Source organism: Ylistrum balloti, unplaced genomic scaffold (assembly GCF_031769215.1).
Source record: "Ylistrum balloti isolate Yb309-2 unplaced genomic scaffold, AGI_CSIRO_Ybal_v1 Utg370042, whole genome shotgun sequence".
Classification (NCBI taxonomy): domain Eukaryota; kingdom Metazoa; phylum Mollusca; class Bivalvia; order Pectinida; family Pectinidae; genus Ylistrum; species Ylistrum balloti.
This window is the reverse complement of record NW_026782099.1, coordinates 457240-481685: the sequence shown is the minus strand read 5'-3', so window position 1 is coordinate 481685 and position 24446 is coordinate 457240. Positions and strand designations below refer to the sequence as shown.

The 24446-nt window shown below is 35.3% G+C and overlaps 1 protein-coding gene across 2 annotated transcripts in view; it reads right to left on the bottom strand.

Moving 5' to 3' along the window:
* Positions 1-1914: 1914 nt before the first annotated feature.
* The window catches only part of LOC132549086 (protein expanded-like), a 36371-nt gene continuing 13839 nt past the window's right edge, over positions 1915-24446 (bottom strand). For both annotated transcript variants that reach the window (XM_060213000.1, XM_060213001.1), the window contains exons 3-13: positions 19071-19161; positions 16279-16358; positions 15454-15533; positions 14577-14763; positions 14169-14393; positions 13723-13794; positions 13281-13452; positions 12671-12874; positions 12233-12358; positions 11044-11906; positions 1915-10854 (exon numbers count right to left, since the gene is read on the bottom strand). In XM_060213000.1, coding sequence (XP_060068983.1) covers positions 10210-10854; positions 11044-11906; positions 12233-12358; positions 12671-12874; positions 13281-13452; positions 13723-13794; positions 14169-14393; positions 14577-14763; positions 15454-15533; positions 16279-16358; positions 19071-19161 — 2745 coding nt within the window. In that variant the 3' untranslated portion in view covers positions 1915-10209. The remainder of the gene's footprint in view (positions 10855-11043; positions 11907-12232; positions 12359-12670; positions 12875-13280; positions 13453-13722; positions 13795-14168; positions 14394-14576; positions 14764-15453; positions 15534-16278; positions 16359-19070; positions 19162-24446) is intronic.

Genomic DNA, 24446 nt, shown 5'->3' with positions numbered 1-24446 from the left:
ACTGATGGTCTCTAGGTACTGAAGGTCACTAGGTACTGATGGTCTGTAGGTACTGAAGGTTTTAGGTACTGATGGTCTCTAGGTACTGATGGTCTCTAGGTACTGAAGGTCTCTGGGTATTGAAGGTCTCTGGGTACGGATGGTCTCTGGGTATTGAAGGTCTCTGGGTACGGATGGTCTCTAGGTACTGAAGGTTCTAGGTACTGAAGGTCTCTAGGTACTGATGGTCTCTAGGTACTGAAGGTTCTAGGTACTGAAGGTTCTAGGCACTGATGGTCTCTGGGTACTGAAGGTCTCTAGGTACTGATGATCTCTAGGTACTAAAGGTCTCTAGGTACTGAAGGTTCTAGGTACTGATGGTCTGTAGGTACTGAAGGTTCTAGGTACTGATGGTCTCTAGGTACTGATGGTCTCTAGGTACTAAAGGTCTCTAGGTACTGAAGGTCTCTAGGTACTGATGGTCTCTAGGTACTGATGGTCTCTAGGTACTGTTGGTCTCTAGGTACTGATGGTCTCTAAGTACTAAAGGTCTCTAGGTACTGATGGTCTCTAGGTACTGAAGGTTCTAGGTACTAAAGGTCTCTAGGTACTGATGGTCTCTAGGTACTGATGGTCTCTAGGTACTGAAGGTTCTAGGTACTGATGATCTCTAGGTACTGAAGGTCTCTAGGTACTGAAGGTCTCTAGGTACTGAAGGTCTCTAGGTACTGATGGTCTCTCTAGGTACTGATGGTCTCTAGGTACTGATGGTCTCTAGGTACTGAAGGTCTCTAGGTACTGAAGGTTCTGGGTACTGATGGTCTCTAGGTACCGATGGTCTCTAGGTACTAAAGGTCTCTAGGTACTGAAGGTTCTAGGTACTGATGGTCTCTAGGTACTGATGGTCTCTAGGTACTGAAGGTCTCTAGGTACTGATGGTCTCTAGGTACTGATGGTCTCTAGGTACTGAAGGTCTCTAGGTACTGAAGGTTCTAGGTATGGATGGTCTCTAAGTACTAAAGGTCTCTAGGTACCGATGGTCTCTAGGTACTGATGGTCTATAGGTACTAAAGGTCTCTAGGTACTGATGGTCTCTAGGTACTGAAGGTTCTAGGTACTGATGGTCTCTAGGTACTGATGGTCTCTAGGTACTGATGGTCTCTAGGTACTGAAGGTTCTAGGTACTGATGGTCTCTAGGTACTGAAGGTCTCTAGGTACGGAAGGTTCTGGGTACTGATGGTCTCTAGGTACTGATGGTCTCTAGGTACTGAAGGTCTCTAGGTACTGAAGGTTCTAGGTACTGAAGGTTCTAGGTACTGATGGTCTCTAGGTACTGAAGGTCTCTAGGTACTGAAGGTTCTAGGTACTGATGGTCTCTAGGTACTGAAGGTTCTAGGTACTGAAGGTTGGTATGATGGTCTCTAAGTACTAAAGGTCTCTAGGTACTGATGGTCTCTAGGTACTGAAGGTTCTAGGTACTGATGGTCTCTAGGTACTGATGGTCACTAGGTACTGATGGTCTCTAGGTACTGAAGGTTCTAGGTACTGAAGGTTCTAGGTACTGATGGTCTCTAGGTACTGAAGGTTCTAGGTACTGATGGTCTCTAGGTACTGAAGGTCTCTAGGTACTGATGGTCTCTAGGTACTGAAGGTCTAGGTACTGAAGGTTCTAGGTACTGAAGGTCGAATGCTAACAAAACGTTTTTATGTCTTTATCGGCAAAAGAAAGTTTCCTTAATCTATGTTCAGCTGAATGATAAACAGGCGGTATAGTTTTTACAGTTTTCAGTTTTTCAAGGTCCTGTTAATGTCTAACATCCTTTCACTGCCAGTTGTTGATCACTCCAGCAGTGTGAACATCTGTATCCTGTCAGACAACAACCATCACATGCAAAAGCAGTTGGTTAAATTTCAACATAAGTCACAACTCCTCATTTGTAAGTAAATATCTTGGGTCTTTATTTGATACTTTTTCATAACTATACATATCTTATTTATGAAAATATGATATATATATATATATATATATATTATACCAACAAATAGATGACGTCTGACTAATTGATAAAAAGGTCTATATAACATGATATGAGTATGGACACATTCTAAGTTATACTAGTAGCATGTATACATTTCACTATGCAATATGGAATGGATGCTATAGTTCTTCTAGTGTCTCTCTCTGCTAGCTAAATCTCTCTCACAACAAAACATAATGCCTCGTACAAGTTATAATAAGAAAAGAACAACACATCACATGATTTCACTATTCAGATCTAAGACTGGATGGACTCTAGCTATCCAAATTCACTTTATTGCATACAATATCATTTACTGACACAGTGCTATCAGTCCCCAGACACTACCAGACTTCCATACATTTATCCAACCTTGCTACACACAAATATCATATCGGTCTATCATGTCTCCATTATCTCCCTTTCACAACTGCCTGAGGAATCATAGCACTCTGTAGGTAAAATATATACTCTCATATGGAATCAATGTACAAATCAACAAAATATCCCTTAAATAATTAATGCATTCACAGTTGAAATATCAAACTATTTATGATCTATCATACAGAACTGCCCAAATACCCTAAGTAGTGGGAGTTCCAAACACTTGTTACAGAAAATTCTGTAACATCATCACATCATCAAATGTCAATATCATCTACATTCAACAAAATGTTCAACATCATCAACAAATAAATCAATCATAAGTAAACCAAAAAAGTAAATATACTTTAACTTGTCAGTTAACCGAGTGGTATACATATGTTTCTTAAACATTCCTTAGCATTTTCTTCATAAAATAACTAAAATTAAAGAAATTTTTAACTATTTTCTTCCAATAAAATGCTTCTCAATAGTAAATTTGAGGAAAATGGATGAAACATGACCAGAGTATGTATACGAAACTAATGAAACCATCAACAGAAAACAGGGAACCTAAAAGGTCCTTCTGAAACTGGGACCAGTTTATATAAGGAACTGTGAAAGGTTAACCTGGTGAGTCAATGACCAGAGTACAATCTGGGAACTGTGACAGGTTAACCTGGTGAGTCAATGACCAGAGTACAATCTGGGAACTGTGACAGGTTAACCTGGTGAGTCAATGACCAGAGTACAATCTGGGAACTGTGACAGGTTAACCTGGTGAGTCAATGACCAGAGTACAATCTGGGAACTGTGACAGGTTAACCCGGCGAGTCAATGACCAGAGTACAATCTGGGAACTGTGACATGTTAACCCGGTGAAACAATTGCCAGAGTACTTACACGGAACCTTGACAAGTTGAGGCAATGACCACAGTACATACAGGAAACTGTGACGAGTTATCCTAGTAAAACTGTGACCAGAGTACATACTGGTAACTGTGACGAGTTGTCCTAGTAAAACTGTGACCAGAGTACATACTGGTAACTGTGACGAGTTGTCCTAGTAAAACTGTGACCACAGTACATACAGGAAACTGTGACGAGTTGTCCTAGTAAAACTGTGACCAGAGTACATACTGGTAACTGTGACGAGTTGTCCTGATGAAACTGTGATCATGGTACATACATGGAACAGTGACAGGTTGTCCAAATCAACCCTAAACATGACTACTTACATTGTATGATGGGTTATGCTGTTAGGTTGATCAGTTTAATTGCAGTTTTGCATAGATAATGAGAGACATATGAATGTATTGTTTCATACTAGTTTACTTGAAATAATGCTGTACAAATATGACACAGGGGAGATAACCCTTGTTGAATCTGCCAGTGCAATGTGAAGGGCTATCTATAACACCAAAACTATGGGGAAAACCTTCCACAATTACATATGCTGCATTATGTTAAAAAAGGCAACAACTTATAGAAAGGTTAATAATGTCAAATTAGTATAATTTTTTTTTATTAGACTAGATGTAAACATGCTGCTCAATCCTCTGGTTATAACAATAGGCTGTCTGCTGGTCAGAAAAAAATAAAAGAACATTTCTTACAGGGTAAAATCGGTCTCTGGAATGACTACAGTGTGGATCACAATAAGGTCAATCTGTTCAAATCTCACTCAATTAACATTCTCCTGTTACATCCTCATAGGTCACACTTAAATATTTCTATTTCCTGATAACTTTAAAAGATTCCATAAGCTCTGCTTTTTGTTCTCAGTAAATATATGCTGACAAGTTTATCTTTCACCTGTATGGATGATATCCATTTAGTTCACCATTCCTCAGCAATAATGTTCAATGCTTACCTTTAGATTTGTTATATTCTGTTGTCCTAAATAGATTCTGATTAGATTTAAACCAAAATAAGTTATTATTTATCAACTTTTCATTTTTTAATATTGAACAGCCACTTGACAATGATATGTGGCAGACTAAGTGGCTAAACTGTAAAATAGATATGATTCTATAAAATCTTGATGGAGGCACTTTGACTCCTTTATATCATACTTTTCCCCTATTAGTCTTTACAGTACATATGCACAACAGCTAGTACATGCACATATATACCACAGGTTGTATACACATGTATACCAAAATAATGTATATACCAGCAGTACACTAACAGGTATGCAAGGTGTATACACATGTATACCATAGGTACATACACATGTACATTAAAGTACACATGTACACAGAAAGGACACATGTACACTAAAACACATCTATGCAATGGTACAAGCAAGAATACCTGTATCTACTGATAGGCACCACACACGAATACCGATCTCTACTGATAGGCACCACATATAAATACCTGTATCTAGTGATAGGCACCACATATAAATACCTGTATCTACTGATAGGCACCACAGATAAATACCTGTATCTACTGATAGGCACCACATATAAATACCTCTATCTATTGATAGGCACCACATGTAAATACCTGTATCTACTGATAGGCACCACATATAAATACCTGTATCTACTGATAGGCACCACGTATAAATACCTGTATCTACTGATAGGCACCACAGATAAATACCTGTATCTACTGATAGGCACCACATATAAATACCTGTATCTACTGATAGGCACCACATATAAATACCTGTATCTACTGATAGGCACCACATATAAATACCTGTATCTACTGATAGGCACCACATATAAATACCTGTATCTACTGATAGGCACCACATATAAATACCTGTATCTACTGATAGGCACCACATATAAATACCTGTATCTACTGATAGGCACCACAGATAAATACCTGTATCTACTGATAGGCATCAGCTTTGTACTGCATTAAATACGATCACTATTTGACATGGTTAAACATAATATAGTTATACACATTTACTTCCATATTATGTTCTCTAATACACAAATTTGCCAATTTTTGCTCATCATGTACAACTAATACACAATAAATATATCACCCTGAGCAAGATTACATTTCTCTTATAATGATATTTTTATGTACAAATCTATACAAATTACCATACAAATATGTTTTCTTACATAAAATGTACATTCTTGTTTACCACAATAGTTAAGCCATACAAACTTCCTTTGTCACCATTTACACAACACATGTCCTTCTGAAGGACCCTTCCTTGGGTATTCTAAACTTTTGGAGCTAATTCAAAGAAGTAAATGTTTAAGGCTTAATGCACCATTCAACCCCAAATTTAAGAGCTTCTTGCAAGCTCTAACAAATGTGCCTCTGTCAAAGAGTTCCTACAGACAGAATTTGAAAAGTATATAAACACAAATTTGTTAATAAGTCCCAACTTTACTGTAAGATTTCTCCATTCAAGAGCTTCTTTAGACAGAGCACCCTATTAAAGAACACCTTCAGAGCCCCTTGTTTTTGGGCTCCTACAGATGGAGCCTCCTGCTCAAGAGCACCTTCAGACAGAGCACCCTGTTAAGAGCCCCAACAGACAGAGTTCCCTTTTCATGAGCTCACCCACATTGAACAATCTTTTCAAGAGCTTTAACAGACAAAGCACAATAATGTTTTAAAAGATATTTCTGTATGTCACAGCTGAAGTTTATACAAGATATTTCTGTATGTCACAGCTGAAGGTTATACAAGATATTTCTGTATGTCACAGCTGAAGGTTATACAAGATATTTCTGTATGTCACAGCTGAAGGTTATACAAGATATTTCTGTATGTCACAGCTGAAGGTTATACAAGATATTTCTGTATGTCACAGCTGAAGGTTATATAAGATATTTCTGTATGTCAAAGTCATATGTTATATAACATATCTTATATGTCACAGTCATATGTTAAACAAGCTATTTCTGTATGTCAAAGTCATATGTTATACAAGATATTTCTGTATGTCAAAGTCATATGTTATATAACATATCTTATATGTCACAGTCATGTTAAACAAGCTATTTCTGTATGTCATACTCATATGTTATACAAGATATTTCTGTATGTCAAAGTCATATGTTAAACAAGCTATTTCTGTATGTCAAAGTCATATGTTATACAAGATATTTCTGTATGTCAAAGTCATATGTTAAACAAGATATTTCTGTATGTCAAAGTCATATGTTAAACAAGATATTTCTATATGTCAAAGTCATATGTTAAACAAGATATTTCTATATGTCACACACATTTTAAGTCCACAATATGTGTCTCTCACTCAAAGGAAATATATAAAATATATCTATATATATATTGCACTATACTATAAGAGAATGTGATAACACCATTCATATCTCTTCCATCCTCTTGACAAAGCCTGTATCAAATACAATCCACAAATACAAACGGATATACAAAATTGCTCACAGCTACATGTTTCTCATAAAATACACATGCATGTACATAGCTCACTATATATACTGGTAATATATAATGTAATAGAAGTTAATTTCTATATAACATATGTATTGTAAATGTTTGTTCTCATCAAAATACAAGAATAACGACCTGCTACATTGTTTTTCCTCTGAAATTGCCTTTTTCCATGTCTGACCTACTAGACTATCACCAGTAGTTAAAATGCTGACTTTTTTCTTTACAAATCATGATTTTTTAATCACGTAAATAAAAATCAAAACAGTATCTTCAATACCTTCAATTTATGTTAAGTGTATTTTGAAGTAAAAAATAAACATTTAACAACTGCCAATTTTCCTTGTTTTGATAAAATATAAACAAATATGGATATATCACAAGTTAACTTTCCAATAAAAAACAAGCTTGTAAAAACAGCAATAAACGCTTTGATCTGCATACAAACGTTTGACATTGTTTTGTGAAAAATAACTAGCTTATCATATATGAAATTTAGGTGGGAAATAAAAATACAAAACAAAAAAATGCATATTTCAAGTTGTTGAAAAATAATATCAATATAGTTTATATCACAATCCGACTTTTAATACAAAAGAAACCAGTAATATATTGCACTGGTATGTTATATGGGAAAATGCTCAAAATAGTACAATATGTGTAAAAATGGCAAGGAAAAGAAGAACATAGCAGAATTTTAATATATTTCCATGAATACATATACAAGATTGGAAATAATGGTTAAGCGACAAAATGTTAAAAACTGCAGAATGTTAAATCTGAAGATGACAAAATGAAGACAATCTTAATGAAAAAGAGCATGAGCTCACCTAAACATGTGTATATATATATATATAGTCCCGACCCAGCACCCTGTGATAGTATTCATGTACAAAAGCTGAAACAGGATCAGAGGTTTGTGCGTTATAGGAGAGATGAACTTGATAGTTCGACAAACTCTATCAGAACTCAAAGCAGGATCAGAGGTTTGTGCGTTATAGGAGAGATGAACTTGATAGTTCGACAAACTCTATCAGAACTCAAAGCAGATACTGGCTTTAAAATCATCTTTTCTATACAGGACAATATGCATTAATCTTTTTTTTTAAAATAAACTTTACATCTGTACAAGACATAAAATGTGTCCCATGAAAACAGTCTATAAGGGAAGCATATTTTCAACTCTTTTCCTTTAAAAACATGGGAAGAAACCTAAGGACCATCATTTTATAAGCAATCCAAGTTGTAACAAATTACTATATAAGTTTGTTAGCATCACTTTGTATTGAAAATAATATGGAAAGTTATTTTTTTGTTTAGTACTACAAAAGAAATATCAGCATAAATATTGTGACATGAGCTTATTCTTAAGTGATCTCTTACTTGTTTAAAAATCAACAGTCTATCTTTGAATATTCTTTGTGTTGTAACAACATATTTCAGAAAGAAAAAAAAAAGAATACAGCTAATATGCGACAGCTAACACATACAACAATAATAATATGTAACCATTAAAACATAGCAAATGTGACAGCTGACACATAAAGCACAGCCAATGTGACAACAAACACAAAGCACAGTCAATGTTACAATTGACACACAAAGCACAGTCAATGCGAACAGCTGACACAAAACACAGTTAATGTGACAGCTGACACAAAGCACAGCCAATGCGACAATTGACATACAAAGCACAGTCAATGCGAATGGCTGACACAAAACACAGCCAATGAGACAGTGGACACAAAGCACAGTCAATGTGACAATTGACACATAAAGCACAGCCAATGTGACATCTGACACAAAGCACAGCCAATGTGACAATTGACACATAAAGCACAGCCAATGTGACATCTGACACAAAGCACAGCCAATGTGACATCTGACACAAAGCACAGCCAATGTGACAATTGACACATTAGAAAGAACCAATCAAATCATCCACACTACCAGAAAGCACGGAAAGGATAACTGATATTTTTTCATTGTCATACAAAAATAGATAAAAACTTTTGAAGAAAGATTACGCAAAGCATATTTGAATATAAGTCTGAGATATCAAATATGAGTACTTTCATCTCAACAGAGATAGTATCAAGCTCATTGTAACATTAAGCACCAATACCAACTATCATTAGAGTTCATATGTAACATCACTTGACTGTGAAATTCTTCATTAGTGAAAAATAACGAGTAAAAGACATGAGTTTATCCCAACAAAGTCTGAAGAAGGTAACCTAAAAACAAAGACTGATGAGGGTTACCTAAACCATAAGTCTGCAGAGGGTTACCTAAAAACAAAGGCTGAAGAGGATTACCTAAAAACAAAGGCTGAAGAGGGTTACCTAAAAACAAAGACTGAAGAGGTTACCTAAAAGCAATGTCTGAAGAGGGTTACCTAAAAACAAAGTCTGAAGAGGGTTACCTAAAAACAAAGACTGAAGAGGTTACCTAAAAGCAATGTCTGAAGAGGGTTACCTAAAAACAAAGTCTGAAGAGGGTTACCTAAAAATAAAGGCTGAAGAGGGTTACCTAAAAACAAAGTCTGAAGAGGGTTACCTAAAAATAAAGGCTGAAGAGGGTTACCTAAAACAAAGTCTGATGAGGGTTACCTAAAACCAAATCTGAAGAGGGTTACCTTAAAAACAAAGTCTGAGGTAAATTACCTAAAAAGAAAGTCGAAATAGGGCTACCAAAAAAATCTAAAAAAAAGGATATCTAAAAACAAAGTTTGAAAAGGGTTGTCGAAAAACAAAGACTGAAAACGGTTACCTAAAATCGAATTTGAAGAGGGTTACCTAAAATCAAATCTGAAGAGAGTTACATAAAAACAAAGCCTAAAGAAATTTACCTAAAAGCAATGCCTGAAGAGGGTTACCTAAATACAAAGTTTGAGGAAAATTACCTAATAACAATGTCTAAAGAGAGTTATCTCTACCTACCAAATGTGGCATTGTTTGATGACAGTAGCAAACAGAAAGTCTTTATTTCCTGATCTACAGCTACATTGTAAAGAAATACAATGTTTACAATATTGGTAACTAAAATATGAAACAGGAATATGATTTGGCTGGCATGTAAAATACTGATGTAAAATAAGAGTATAATCCTCACAATATGTGTCTAACATGTGAAACAAGAAAGTTTTTTGAACAAAAGACACTGGCATCTGAAACTTTGGGAGAAATGTATGATACATTATTGGCAGGATTCATCTAAAGATGTGGAACAGTCTACATACTACTTTAATAGTCTTGGCAGGACATAAAAACACAATTTTGATTTCAAAATCAGATAGAATACCATCTGTTGTTAAACACATCAGAAAGATTGTATTCAGTAACAAATAGAGGTATTTATATTAGCACAGAGGGAACATAAACATAAAATGTCTAAAAACTCAACAAAGTTTAAAAAAAAAAAAAGAATAAGCAAAAACTTTCACTGTCATGCGATGCCTATTGTTTCCTTTAGTGGCTTTTGGCTGATATTTCTATCATTAGAGTTATGTCCCCTTCCACTGGAGATTTTTGGTGGAATCATATGCTGTGTCGCTATGAGTTCAGGTGAGTATCTGTCCAGCATGCCTTGCCTGAATGGAATCCCATGCGAAATAGCATGAGTCCAGGAAGCGTTTGATATCCCAGTCAAGTCACCAATATTTTGTGGCACACTCCGATGATTGTCGACAGAGGCAGTTACACCTGGGTAACCAGAAAAGGCCAATTGTGCGTCCAAGTCAAAACTTTCACTATGCCAACTGAATGGTCGATTGGAGTGTGATGATACCATAGTACTACTAGGGTAACAGGATGACAGTCGCCTAGGGTCAAGGTCACTGGACAACCTGTGTGAGATTCGTGAATCTGTTGATTGTATTGTAGATGAATCGTAAGAGCCACTTAGATTACCATTTTGACTGTTTGTGCCCATAAGGGATTTGTCCTTGCATAGTGCCATCATTAGTGGTATTGCAAACATATTTTGACCAAGTATTTTCTCCTTCAGTTCCGGATGTAATGTTTCCTTTTTCTTGTTTCCTGTTCTTGGTTTCTGTGGAAGACTGTCTGACAAGGAAGTATCTGGAGATGACTGTTGCAGACAAAAGAAAAAAAAAATAAATATGAATAACCTTATTAAATTATTAAAGAGAACAATTGCAAGATTATAAAATTTATGGAAAATTTTAAAATATATTCTGAGTTAATCAATGCTTTCGCATAAAATTAAGTACTATCACAGCAATTAACTTCATCGCACTTTGTTAAAAAGTATCCATACCTCTAAGTCCTCATCCAGATTTGTTTCCATGTAGCGCCTTTGTTCAGATGGGGGTTGGGACACCTGGGGGTCTTGACCTAAATTTAACACAGCACTTGTGTCCAACACAGGGGAGGAGTCCCCTAAGTTAACATGGCCAGACGAGTCAGCAAACATTGGTGGAGGGGCTAACAGTTCATGTGCTTGAAGTGTCATCTCACTGCCCTCTACATAGGCATTACTGGATTCTACAGTTCGATTTGAGGGCATAAAGTTGGACATTTGTAACCTGTGTGGAAGGCCAGCCTCTAGACCACACTGGTTCTGCTGATAGGCACCAGCTAGATTTACATTGCCAGAAAACATGTCCATCATTTGGTCACTTAGTCCAGAGTCCAGCTGAAGATGGGGCAGCTGGCTGTCACTGGTGTGTATTTGTAACTGGCCCAGCGTGCCCTTGAAACTGTCTGCCCGACTGGTGCTTCGACTGACTGGCTGTGAGTAGGAGATACGTTCAGGCATCGGGGCTCCCCCACTTGATGATGGTGTGTGTGCAGGTGCCATATATATGGGTACTGTCCTGGGGCTGAATTGTGGCGGGTGGATATGTTGTTGAGACATTCTACGGTACCCCTCACCCCCTGATGGGGAGAAATCTATATCTGACTGATGTCCACTAAGAGGGAAAGCCCCAACAGATGACGACCCTGGTGACCTCTTGTCTGTCCCATGTTTAGATGAGGGTGAGAGCTGTTGAGGACGTGGTATAGATGGGGAATGGTCTCCAGGTTTAGACCCACCTGGACGTCCCACTGATGAAGATTTGTACAATTCTGTAGGTCCCACCTCCATCCCAGAACTTCCATTCTTGTTTGATTTGTAGTCTGGAAAAGAAAAAAAAATTGTTACTGCATGGAGTCAAGTTCACATATAAAACTGTCACAGTAAGGTAGACATGACATGGGAGAGGATGAAGACAGCTTGCCAGCTTCAGTTGATAGGAAGTTCTTATTACCCTAGTAGCAGGAGGTTTAATAAAGAGATCACTATGTGGGATTCTGGCAAACTTGATTTTTTTTCAATTACTTGAATTATTCCTATTGCAGATTTGGTGTTTATTCATTGTGTAGGCTGTATGAGACTGAGAGACTTTGTGAAAGTATACGATGCAGAATGTAATTTTGCTGTAGAGCAGCACTCATATACTTACTTGGCAGAGTAGACACAGACACACCATCCCGTGACACTACTGAGTACTTGGAACGGGATTGACTAGGAGGTGTCAGTCGGCTCATTGGTCTAGGAGGACAGTCTATCAATATCTCTCTTGATGGATCTGTATATGAATACATAAATAAGGAATTAACAAGGTTATACAATTTTTATTATTTTGATTACACTGCAAAGGAGAATATGTCAAAACAGGTTTAACCACTTTTTCGATTAAATTCATCAAATTTTCTAGGTTGTACCAGTTAACAAAAGATTTCTTCAAAAAGACCTAGCTGTTAGTACATGGGAATCTCCAAACATAATCAATCTATCAAAAAGCTCACTATTTTGAGTTTTGATATAAAGCTTTTCTTTATTATGACTATAACTGGTCTTGAGAACAGATACTGAATGTAGTTCCAGAAGGAAGTATTACCATCCTCCCCCTCAAAACTGATGGTCATCTTGTCACTGGCAATGCCAGATGTGGTGTTGGAGCTGGCATCACTTATGACTGAGTAACGAGGGTTGGTACTTGAGGACTTGCTGGCAGGGGACAAACTCCCCCTGAAGGAACCTCCATTGGCCATGTAGTCCTTTGTGTCACTGTATATGTATGCTTCATTGTATCTCTTTTTGTCTGCAACAGAGTTAAACATGGACTTAAGAATTAGAAATCTATAGACAAGAAGAGGTGTAACACTGTCCATAAGCTTATTAAGAACAATCTGACCAATCTTAATTGTTTTCTTTTATGATCAATATATACTGAGTTACTGTCTGACTACTGAAATTTAGAGTTATCACCCCTGTCTTAGTAACATTCTAAACACAAGTGTAAGTTCTGAACATTGCTTGATCAATAAAAAGCATGAATGAGAAAAGCTAGAAATAATATCTTAAGTAATTGTATGAAATTTCAAAGTAACCATTTTACCAAAACACTTGCTCTGAGATGTCACATTCAGACATCGAGCTAGGAACTGCCAGTTGCTGTCTACAACAATCTTACTTCTGCCAGAGGTTAATGTCTACAACAATCTTACCTTCTGCGTCGAGGTGCTGTATTTCCATGAGTTTGGACTGAATGGCCATCTGGAACATGTGTGTGGTGCGACAGATGTACAGTAAGTACTTGGATGTGTTATCACAGTCAGTGTAGTAGGTAAACTTCCGCCCTGCAGGGTTACCTACTGATCTAATCTCAAACTTCTTTTTCTGTAAAATAACAACGATACTTTCTTTTCAAAACTTTCTCCGGCTTCAAAACTATTCGAAAGTTAATTACATCACAATAAATCACACATTTCATACCTAAACTTTGTCTAAACAATCAGTAGCAGATAGGATGTTGTTTTAATGAATACATAGAAAGTAATCATTATTATCATTTATATTTTAAAAAGAGGACTACAAGAGTTAGACTTATTAAACTGTTATAAAGAATGTCTCCTACAGGTAACAAACAAAATGTAAGTAACAACTTACATCAAAATATAATTTTCCTATGTCTGGCCACAGGAAAGTAGAAATCAAATCTTTCAAATGGCCTTCAAGTTCCTGAAACAATGAAAAAAACGTTACATAAATTTTCAATCCTTAACTAACATTCTTCTGTAATTTTGACTTTGAAATCAAATACAATGCAGTAGACTGAACAAGGGAGATAACACACACATATTAAAATATCTCTATCCATAATGTAACTCTCAGGATCACAAGTACACACATATATCTAAAATTTGTTGGTCCTACAGCCATTGCACTTACCATGTTCACTATTCTAGTGATATGTTCCCTATACACTTAAACAATGCAGAGTCTAACCCGTTCTCAATGGACTTTAATGCTACTGATGAAAATCTATCAAATATAAACTTCAATTTAAATTTCTCATTACTACTACAGCAGAATTGATTACTTTCCAATTTTACCTCATAAATCTCTATGCCACGTGCACAAATGCCTAGCCAGGCATTCCATCGTTTGTCCGTTTTCCTTTTTCGCAGGCGGTAGAAGTGGAGATTATGGGCAGCGGGAGATAGAGATGCTTCCTTGATAAATCGTAGTTTGGCTTCTGACTTGGTCAGATTTTGCAGATCTTGGTGTATAAGTGGAGTATTTTTTTGTATATAGGAACCACCTCTCTGCTGGATCATCTACAAATCAGATCTATATACTATAAGATACTTGTAGAAAATATTACAGGTTAGAAATAAATCCTACATATAACCATTTGAACATATATACAATTTTAACACCATCAGTACAATTTGTCATTCTTTGCCAAACTGTTTACACTAGAAATAGTCACACAAAGTTAAATTTATACAACTATTTACCCAAGCTGGGAAGTATTCCCTAGGGTCAAAGTAATCGTCACCATGTCGGTCAGGAAAGTAATTGCCAAAATCAGCCTGGAGAGCAAAGGATGCAATCTGGAAACACTTCTCCTCCGTACAAACATGGTCATAGTTGAGGATGTTTTCCCTCAGTTGTAGGTAATACAGATGCCGTGTCACATTCTCCCTATGAAATGTAAGTTTTATACATTGATACAGCAGTGTTTCACACCTTCACCCATAATAACAACTGTAAAGACAAGCAATAATTGTAAAATGATTCAAGTAAATTTTATAACACAATGTACTAGATGTCCAAATCTTTGTCAGTCATATCAAACTTCAAATGTGCAAGATGACATTATGCATGTCTTACATAAAATAAGTTCATCAATCATAGGTTAGAAAGAGAGAAAACTAGTTTTTCTTTTCAGCAAATAAACGAAGCCAGTTGTATAATGTGTGAGAATACAGAATAGATTAATCTTTCATTCAGTAATTTCAAAAACTAATCTCAAACAAAAGCAATGAGTAGAAAATCGTGGTTCATACAAACATGGGCCTCATATGTCCATAACTAGAGATAGAAGGAATGGTATCATAATGACACTGATCCAACTGACTTCAATGTCCTATATCATACTGGTAGTAAGCACACACAGCAGTGTCATTTATAAGACTGTAATGGTCATGAATGCAATTCTACTAAAACATGCAGCAGAAGTGCAAATAAAACTTTATTTTTTTTTTCATCAAACGTGATTGCTGATTAAAGACCCTGCACAATTTGAGCTAGTAATGATTGTTTTAATAGATGTACAAATGACATTGACAAATAACCTTTTGTTTCACGTCAGCAATGCCAGGTTAATCTTACCTCAACAGGACGACTTGGTCAACATAAAACTGCACTTTGAAGTACACAGTAAAAACAGGCTGGCCCAATGCATCAAAACCCTGTAAACGTTATATAACCTTATGTAGGTTTATGAATATAAAAAATGCAAACATATATACACGAAACATAATACAATAATTAACAGTAAAATCAATATTCTGTTAACAATTGTGTAAGGTACTAGTCACTGATCAGACATTAATTAAAGGAGTTCTTGTTAATTGTTAAAGTCCACTAAGAAACATGTCTTTCAACCAAAAATTAATTAAGATATTCCGATCTCTATTGAAGAGGTCCTGAATTGTTTCATGTAACCTAACACCCTAAATATATACAGGCTGTAGTACTTTCTCTGACACTCGACATAACTTTACAGCTTCCGTGAGTACACCTTCTCAAAAGTAACACCTTAAAAACCTTCTCAAAAGTAACACCTTAAAAACCTTATCAAGAGTAACACCCTAAGTCTTATTCTTCTCCTTCATCAAATAAAGTTCATCTAAAGGAACTGTATATTTAACAGGAAGACATTATAGCATAATGCATCTCATCAGGCAAAGGCAGTCATGTATCATATTGATGTTGAAATATGATTTTTAAGAAGCCAACATTTTTTAGTAATTAGGTATTAAGAGCTATTATTAAGTAATGATACAATAATATGATAAAGACGTGGCTATTATCTTTACCATAGAACCAGGTCAATCAACACCCACCCTAAATGATATATATATCAACAGAAACTTCAAACAGAAATCTGAATGACTTTTTAATATGTTGGAAATTATCTGTGTGTATAACTACCTCTCCATGACTCGACTTCCATGCTTTTGGTGCTTGCTTGTGAATTTTTTCCTCCAGAGTGACAAATTGGTATTCACCGTCTGCAAATAGAGAGACATAAAATTGATATAAAGTGGAATTCCTGAAATCTAGTCATGCATAGTAATTGGAAAATACTTATGATATCAATGGAAAAAAGCTTCATCTGCAATAGTGCATGAAATTACTATAAAGAATACAGGTATTTAATACTGATCTGTTAGAACTTCCTTCACTGGTCATGATCAACAGATCCTACCCTTACTATCTGCTACCCATTTAATGATAGGAGGTTCACATCTTTACAAATTCAAATCATATTCACAAATTATGGAGGGGTGGTACACTTGGCAAAATTTGATATGAAGAGATGTACATATTGTTAACATACCTTATATGGTAAAATCAAATGTTAGCTCATTATCACTTTTTGTCAATTTAGCCCAAAGATGAATTCCTACATCCATCATGAATGCCATATAATATATCATAATATCATATATGTATTTTAGTGCAATACTTACTGCATTAAAAGTGGTAAAATATGATTACTGCTACAATTTGTTTATTTACAGTATACCATTGTTTATATAACTTCTTCACATGTATTTAGCCTCATAAGTTGTAAATGAATTCTTGTACAGTTACATCACACTTTTTTATGGGTTTATCACCATGTAAAGAGCCACGGGTCATTTTGAAGCAGACAGGCCTGTCACATGCATTCAAACCCAACTGATTGATTGATTGAATGATTGACAGGTTTTCTGTATCAGTGCCTCTTCCTATGTCCGGGTATTGTCTCATCGACGAACGTCAGTGTTCTAGCTGTGTGAGGGGGTGACCTGCATCCCCCTCAATTGGGTGGAACCGTCTGTAGCAGTTAACATTTAATTATACTAGTTTTAGAAGATAGCTCCAGGGCCTAATAGTACTTTATCCTAACTCTAGTAGTTGAAACATGTCCAGAAGCTGAAAGGACGAGTTGGGAGCCTATCTAGATTTGGTTTGTGTTACTGTAATTTTGAAGTCTAACGCCTTAAACATAACTGACACTATCCCTAGACCTCTGGACTGGCGTTATCACACCTACTCTTTTTCTAAAAGCCAAAGAGAGATCTTTAGCATTGGAGATTAGACAATCCACATGGACCACCGTTTAAAGTCCCATCCATCGGACTATGGTGAGTGGTTAGTGGTTAGATTGGTAGAGGTGCAATTATAGTTATCACTTGTTATATTGTTGTCCCGTCTTGAAACCTTTCCGATCATATTAACTGAGCTTCTTTATCACTTTACAAATGTCTATTGCTTTCTCTGATTCCACTCCATTCCTTCTGTATACATCTCCTCACTATACCAATTTACATAATTATATATGTGATTTGTGTGAATGTGCAGAATTAGAAGGGGTTATGAGAGGTTTTCCGCATAATAAGTTACATTTAAGTACAAAGTGTAATAATAGGCTGAGAATATCTACGATAGGTTTAAAGTTTTTAAACACAGAGAGATTCGTTGCACATGCATGGGTAGAACAGTTGGATTATGTTTAAGGCTATGTGTTTAGCAGGAGTAATGTGTTAATTCTAACTGGTTACATCTTGAGTTTAGATAGAGAGGAATTAAGGTGTCTAATCTAACCTATATACGATTATATACATCCCGCAGTTTGAGTAGAAGTACTATTTATATAAGCGTGAGATGGGATGGGGGTGGTGGGGGGGTGGGGGCCGGGGGCTTTTATAATGTTTAGTTGGTTTGTATGCTTGTGTTGTATGAATGGTTTTGTGTTGAGTAAAATTTTGAGATTCTACATTTCAAGATAACAGGTATTGGTGTTGTGTTTGCTTTTTGACCCTCTAGCAAGTGTTGAATAAATAGTTCTGTATAAAAATTATCAAGACATGTTTATTCCCATTGCCCTACCCAACAGGGTTCCATATGCTACAAGCCAGGGTACAAGATCCGAATCCGACTTTAAACCAGTCCATGACCGTTGTACCCTGAGGTTCCCTTTATGTTTAAACTGTACTGGACATAGGGCCTTCAATGTGGAGTTTGTTTGTGTATTTTTCAACATATTGAGTCATAAGTACAACAAATATTTTAAAAAGGGCGCGTTTATTTATGTGTGTTGTTTTATTTATGTGTACAGTTTCAGCAACAAGAATTTCACTTGGAATCTCTGGGGGACACAATTGCCTTCAATGTGTGTGTAGACTTTTTTAAAAATGTGACATTTTTGGGTTTTACGTGTATAAAGACACAATCACAATACAGGACAGACTGTGATCTTGTCATTCTAAGAAATACAAAACTGTCCAAGAAGGGATTAAACAAAACACTTGAGATGTCTCACTGATGACGAGAAATTTTTGTGCTTATATACATATCAACACATAATTCAGACCGATTACTTTTACGTATTACTGTCCAATTAAACTTGTATACAGCTGTGAACAGTTACAAAATATGGGTAGGAAGGTATTAATTTTGACAATACAAACAAGTAAAATATAACCTAGCAGTGATTCAGTGTGTATTCATCTGTCATGTTTACCATGCCAGACAGAGATTCCTAATTCTACTTTCTTCTGCAGCACTACACGTCCCATAAAACACTCCCCATAAAAACACTCCAGGAGATAGAGAGCTAACATGAGAAGTGTTTCCCACACACATTAGAATTCTTAGCAAAAACTCATTCTGGTGTAAGATCATGATTAGTTAATTAAAGCCGGCTTGTTCACAGACACAATAAACAATGATACCTTTCTTCTGCGCCAATCCAAAATACTCAGTTTCACGCAGATTCAGGTGCCCTGTCACTTGATTGAACACATCCTGAAATTTTGATTTTACCTGAAAATAGAAAACAACAAATGGTATTTTTCAACTGGTACATCTATTTTTGTTAACTTTTGGCTGGTGTATGACTGCTACTACACTTCCTATCCTCCTATCCCCAGCATCATTTTACTGCCATAGAATAAAAACAGAAGGTATTGAAATGAACAATATTTCATTAATATTCACATACTAACATCTATCATAAATTGATGGCAAATGATTATATATTTCAGTGTTTCAAGAAAGCTTTAAATCTTTTTTTTTTTTTAGATTTTGAAAAAGCTTCTTATTATAACCATGTTTCAAAGTCAGATTTTGAAATATGACTGTACCAAACTGAGTGCAATCTTAAGAGGATGACACATATGAATGTCATTTCTAGAATTGGAAGTAATACACAAATTTTATCTCTACATCAAAGCTTGGTACTTTTATTTGAATTGTAATCAACCATCAACCAGGACACTTGTTAACACAAGTCAAAGTTAGTCTTTTAAAACTCCAACCACGAGCTGTACTTTGCCTCACTACAAAATAACCAGTGATATACGAACATGTGATTCCTATTAACCGCATAGTTGTGTGAAGGATTTAATTATGATGTAGTGTGGTGTAATGGAAATCTCTCCCTACGCCTGAAACATCTGTTGGTAAATTACTATATCTACTTATCACCATCTACAACAATTATAAAACTCCTCGGCCAGATCTAGGCAATCATGTCAAATCATGTCCCTTTTTCAAAAATAAATACCTCTCTGATGGTTTATATAAATCTATTATAAACACCTAAAACAAATCTTAAATTTAATTGTTAAAGATTATGAAAATAACAATATAAACAGAACAATATGGTAGATTAAATCAAAATAAGGTAATTCACACTGATTATAGTAAAATGTTTAACTACTTTTTATTACACATTTGATCTGTATGTTTCTAGAGACATAAAAAATTATAAACATAAAGGAAAATTGGGTTTTCAAATGAACAGTAAGTTTTGATAACCTTACAAATTTGTATTTCATGTCTAACAGGAATGATGTAAAGAGAAGGGTAGCATACAGGTACACTAAAACGGTACAGTTTCTGAATGTTTCAGCAATATAGATAGAAATTTATCATAATGCAACTGTTTTTCTGTACCTTTTCTTAAAAACTATAAAAAGTGGTGAAGAAATGTAGAAGGACATTTAAGACTGAAGTTTCATTTTGCATGGTGCTTTACAGGCCATATGTTTCACAATAGTGTTTAGTATTACAGTAGTGTTAAGTTCAGTTTTTAAAATTTTACAGTAGTGTGTTTCACAAGCCTTAAGTATTTTTTACAATAGCATTAAGTTTAACAGCAGTGTTTACCTTTTACAAGTAATCATTTCTTTTTACAGTAGTGTTAAGTTTTGCAGTAGTTTACAGCGGTATCAATTATAAATTTTCACAGTAATGTTCATTTTTACAACAGTGTTTAGTTTCAGAGTTCAGTTTTACAGTAAAGTTAAGTTTTAACAGTAATTTTGAGTTTTATACTATATATAATTTTAAGTTTCACATTAGTATTAAGTTTTACAGTACATATAGTGTTAAGTTTTAAAGAGTTTTTACAGTAGTGCTTTTTGTCCAGCATGATGGGTTTGAGAAGGTGCTGCCTCAGTTCTGTAATCAGTTTACGAGGTGTAAGTGTCTACTTCAAACTGTGCAGGTGTGAAAACTGACATGTAGCTTTCCTTTTCTCTGTATTCCCAAATTACATCTCTCCTGCACTCAGACAGCAGGGAGGGGTCCTTACCATTTTACTGCTCATAGCATTTCTCAATTCACAGTCAGTGTTAATTTTACAGATTTCCAATTATTTCTAGTGTTTACAAGTACATGTGTACTCAAGTAAAAACAGAAGGCTTCTATCTGTGGAACACACAAGCTATGAATGAGTCATCCTCACCCAAATAACTCTCACTGCTCCAGGAGGTGGCTGTGGTTTACCTGTACAGGGGAGGATGGAGTATGGTATGGTGGTTGTTAGCAATTGAACCAATGCAACTAGTTGAGGAATTAGTTGAATTGCTGCCATTTGATAGAAGATTAAAATTAAACTTACTGGTAGATATTGTGAATGAATTGCTATTGCTGATGGGATGATTGAATTATAAATTTGAAGTACAGGTGGATGAGATGGTTGAATTATTGATGTTTGATTGGGTGGTTGAATTATTGGTGTTGGATGAGATGGTTGAATTATTGGTGTTTGATTGGGTGGTTGAATTATTGGTGTTTGATTGAGTGGTTGAATTATTGGTGTTTGATTGGGTGGTTGAATTATTGATGCTTGATGAGATGGTTGAATTATTGGTGTTTGATTGGGTGGTTGAATTATTGGTGTTGAATGAGGTGGTTGAATTATTGGTGGTTGAATTATTGGTTGAATTATTGATGTTTGATTGGGTGGATGAATTATTGGTGTTTGATTGGGTGGTTGAATTATTGGTGTTTGATTGGGTGGTTGTATTATTGGTATTGAATGAGGTGGTTGAATTATTGATGCTTGATTGGGTGGTTGAATTATTGGTTGAATTATTGATGTTTGATTGGGTGGATGAATTATTGGTGTTTGATTGGGTGGTTGAATTGATGGTGATAAATTGGTGATGATGAATTGGTGGTGATGAATTTGATGGTTGAATCATTGCATTTTGAGCACTGGATGAGGTGATTGAATTGTTGATGGTAGATGGAGTATCTAATTGTGAGATATAAACAACTACATCAAAGCATTACAATCACAAACATCCCTTTATACCTTTTACTACAGCATTGTCTAATTGCTAAATCCTCCATTTTTGAACATTTCTGTAAGATATGATTTATTCACCGAGAACACTCAGCATTTATTCAATAATATCAATAGGTCTGCTTTCCTTTACCAGACATTACCTACATTTTCCATGTTACTTTTGGCATGTTCATTGATTGTCCCTTTTGTTATCCAATTTGTGTTATATTTCCTTTCCCATATCACCCTGTTAAAATCTGAAATAATTTTAATCTAATCAGAATATTTTATCTTGTCTTCCTCATTGTTTTCTCGTATCACGACAGAAACACTTTGATCAAAATCTTTTCTAGTGTTAATAATGTTACAAAGAAAGCACCGAGAAACTGAACTACAAGATAAAAGAGTACATGTGTATGAATGTGCCATATACAATGACCAGGAAATATTTTTAAGTTATGTCATTTCATGAACAATGTACCATTTCTTTTGAACCAGTACTATTTATATACTGTTAATACATATCAACGTGACATTGTGGTTGTAGGCGCTATTCAGTGTGAAGTTATAGACATACCACAAAACAAATATTCTGTTGATTAATTTCTGTACCATGTTATAGACATGCTACAAACAAATACTCTATACTGACAATTAAACTTCAATGTGATCACGTTGTTGTAGATCACTACAAATACTCTATACTGACAATTAAACTTCAATGTGATCACGTTGTTGTAGACCACTACAAATACTCTATACTGACAATTAAACTTCAATGTGATCACGTTGTTGTAGATCACTACAAATACTCTATACTGACAATTAAACTTCAATGTGATCACGTTGTTGTAGACCACTACAAATACTCTATACTGACAATTAAACTTCAATGTGATCACGTTGTTGTAGATCACTACAAATACTCTATACTGACAATTAAACTTCAATGTGATCACGTTGTTGTAGACCACTACAAATACTCTATACTGACAATTAAACTTCAATGTGATCACGTTGTTGTAGATCACTACAAATACTCTATACTGACAATTAAACTTCAATGTGATCACGTTGTTGTAGATCACTACAAATACTCTATACTGACAATTAAACTTCAATGTGATCACGTTGTTGTAGATCACTACAAACAAATACTCTATACTGACAATTAAACTTCAATGTGATCACGTTGTTGTAGATCACTACAAATACTCTATACTGACAATTAAACTTCAATGTGATCACGTTGTTGTAGATCACTACAAACAAATACTCTATACTGACAATTAAATTTCAATGTGATCACGTTGTTGTAGATCACTACAAATACTCTATACTGACAATTAAATTTCAATGTAATCACGTTGTTGTAGACCACTACAAATACTCTATACTGACAATTAAACTTCAATGTGATCACGTTGTAGTAGATCACTACAAACAAATACCCTACCCTGTCGATTCAATTTCAATGTGATCACGTTGTTGTAGACATGCCATACACAAATACTCTATACTGTTGAAAAATGTTAGTGTGATCACATTGTGCCATTAAAAATATATACTAAAACAATGGTTATTAAAATGTTTTTCATCTGATAGTTTTCAGGACCTAAACCCTGATATACTCCTGATATCTGACAATAGCCCAAGATGGTGACCATCTTAGTGGCCGAGGCATATGATCAACACTGACTTTGGAGAAATGTATTACAATGCTATGCTTAAATGTATCAACGAAATGTGAAGTTAGGAGTATGTTGATGATGTATTTCTGACGTATTTCAAATGACTTTTCTCTGTCGGTAATGTCAGAATGTTGATAAAGACAATACACTGTACCTAATCGTTACAGAAGGTAATATTCTCAATCCAAAAATAAAACAATGTCACAAGGTATTGTGACCCGAATCTATTGACATCATGACTTAAAGTGGGCGGAGCTTCTATGTTATCAATGGCTGAAAGAAGCATTTTGATTGGCTAAGACCAAGTGGGGGACCATTTCAAACTAAATTGTGCAGTTATTGGTTTTTGATGAATTTCATTGATATTGCAATAACAACATGATTTTCAGACTCGGCTTATTTTAGAATGGGTATGGTATGCTTGTTTTTAAACATGAACTGGAGATTAGATCATGAATATTGTCATGTTAACATTCGACTGTATCTCCTGTTAATACAAAAATTCATGATCTAATCTCCAGTATATTTATAAAAACAAGCACACTATCCCTTAATTATATATCACACACTGATGTCTACACAGTTAATACATTTTTGAGAGATGTTGTTTTCCGGAACAATGGTTTTTGATGTTTCTGATTGTTTTTTTTATGAAATAATAAATGAACACTGTTGTGACTACATTTGACGTAAGAAAATCCTGTTTATACTGAGGCAGCTGGATAAAGATATACAGTATTGAGAATGAATGTCCAGAAGATAATTTTTAATAATCTGTCTTGTTAGAATCAACTTCACAGCTGTTCCTCACAATAACTCTTTAAATGCTGAATAGCTAT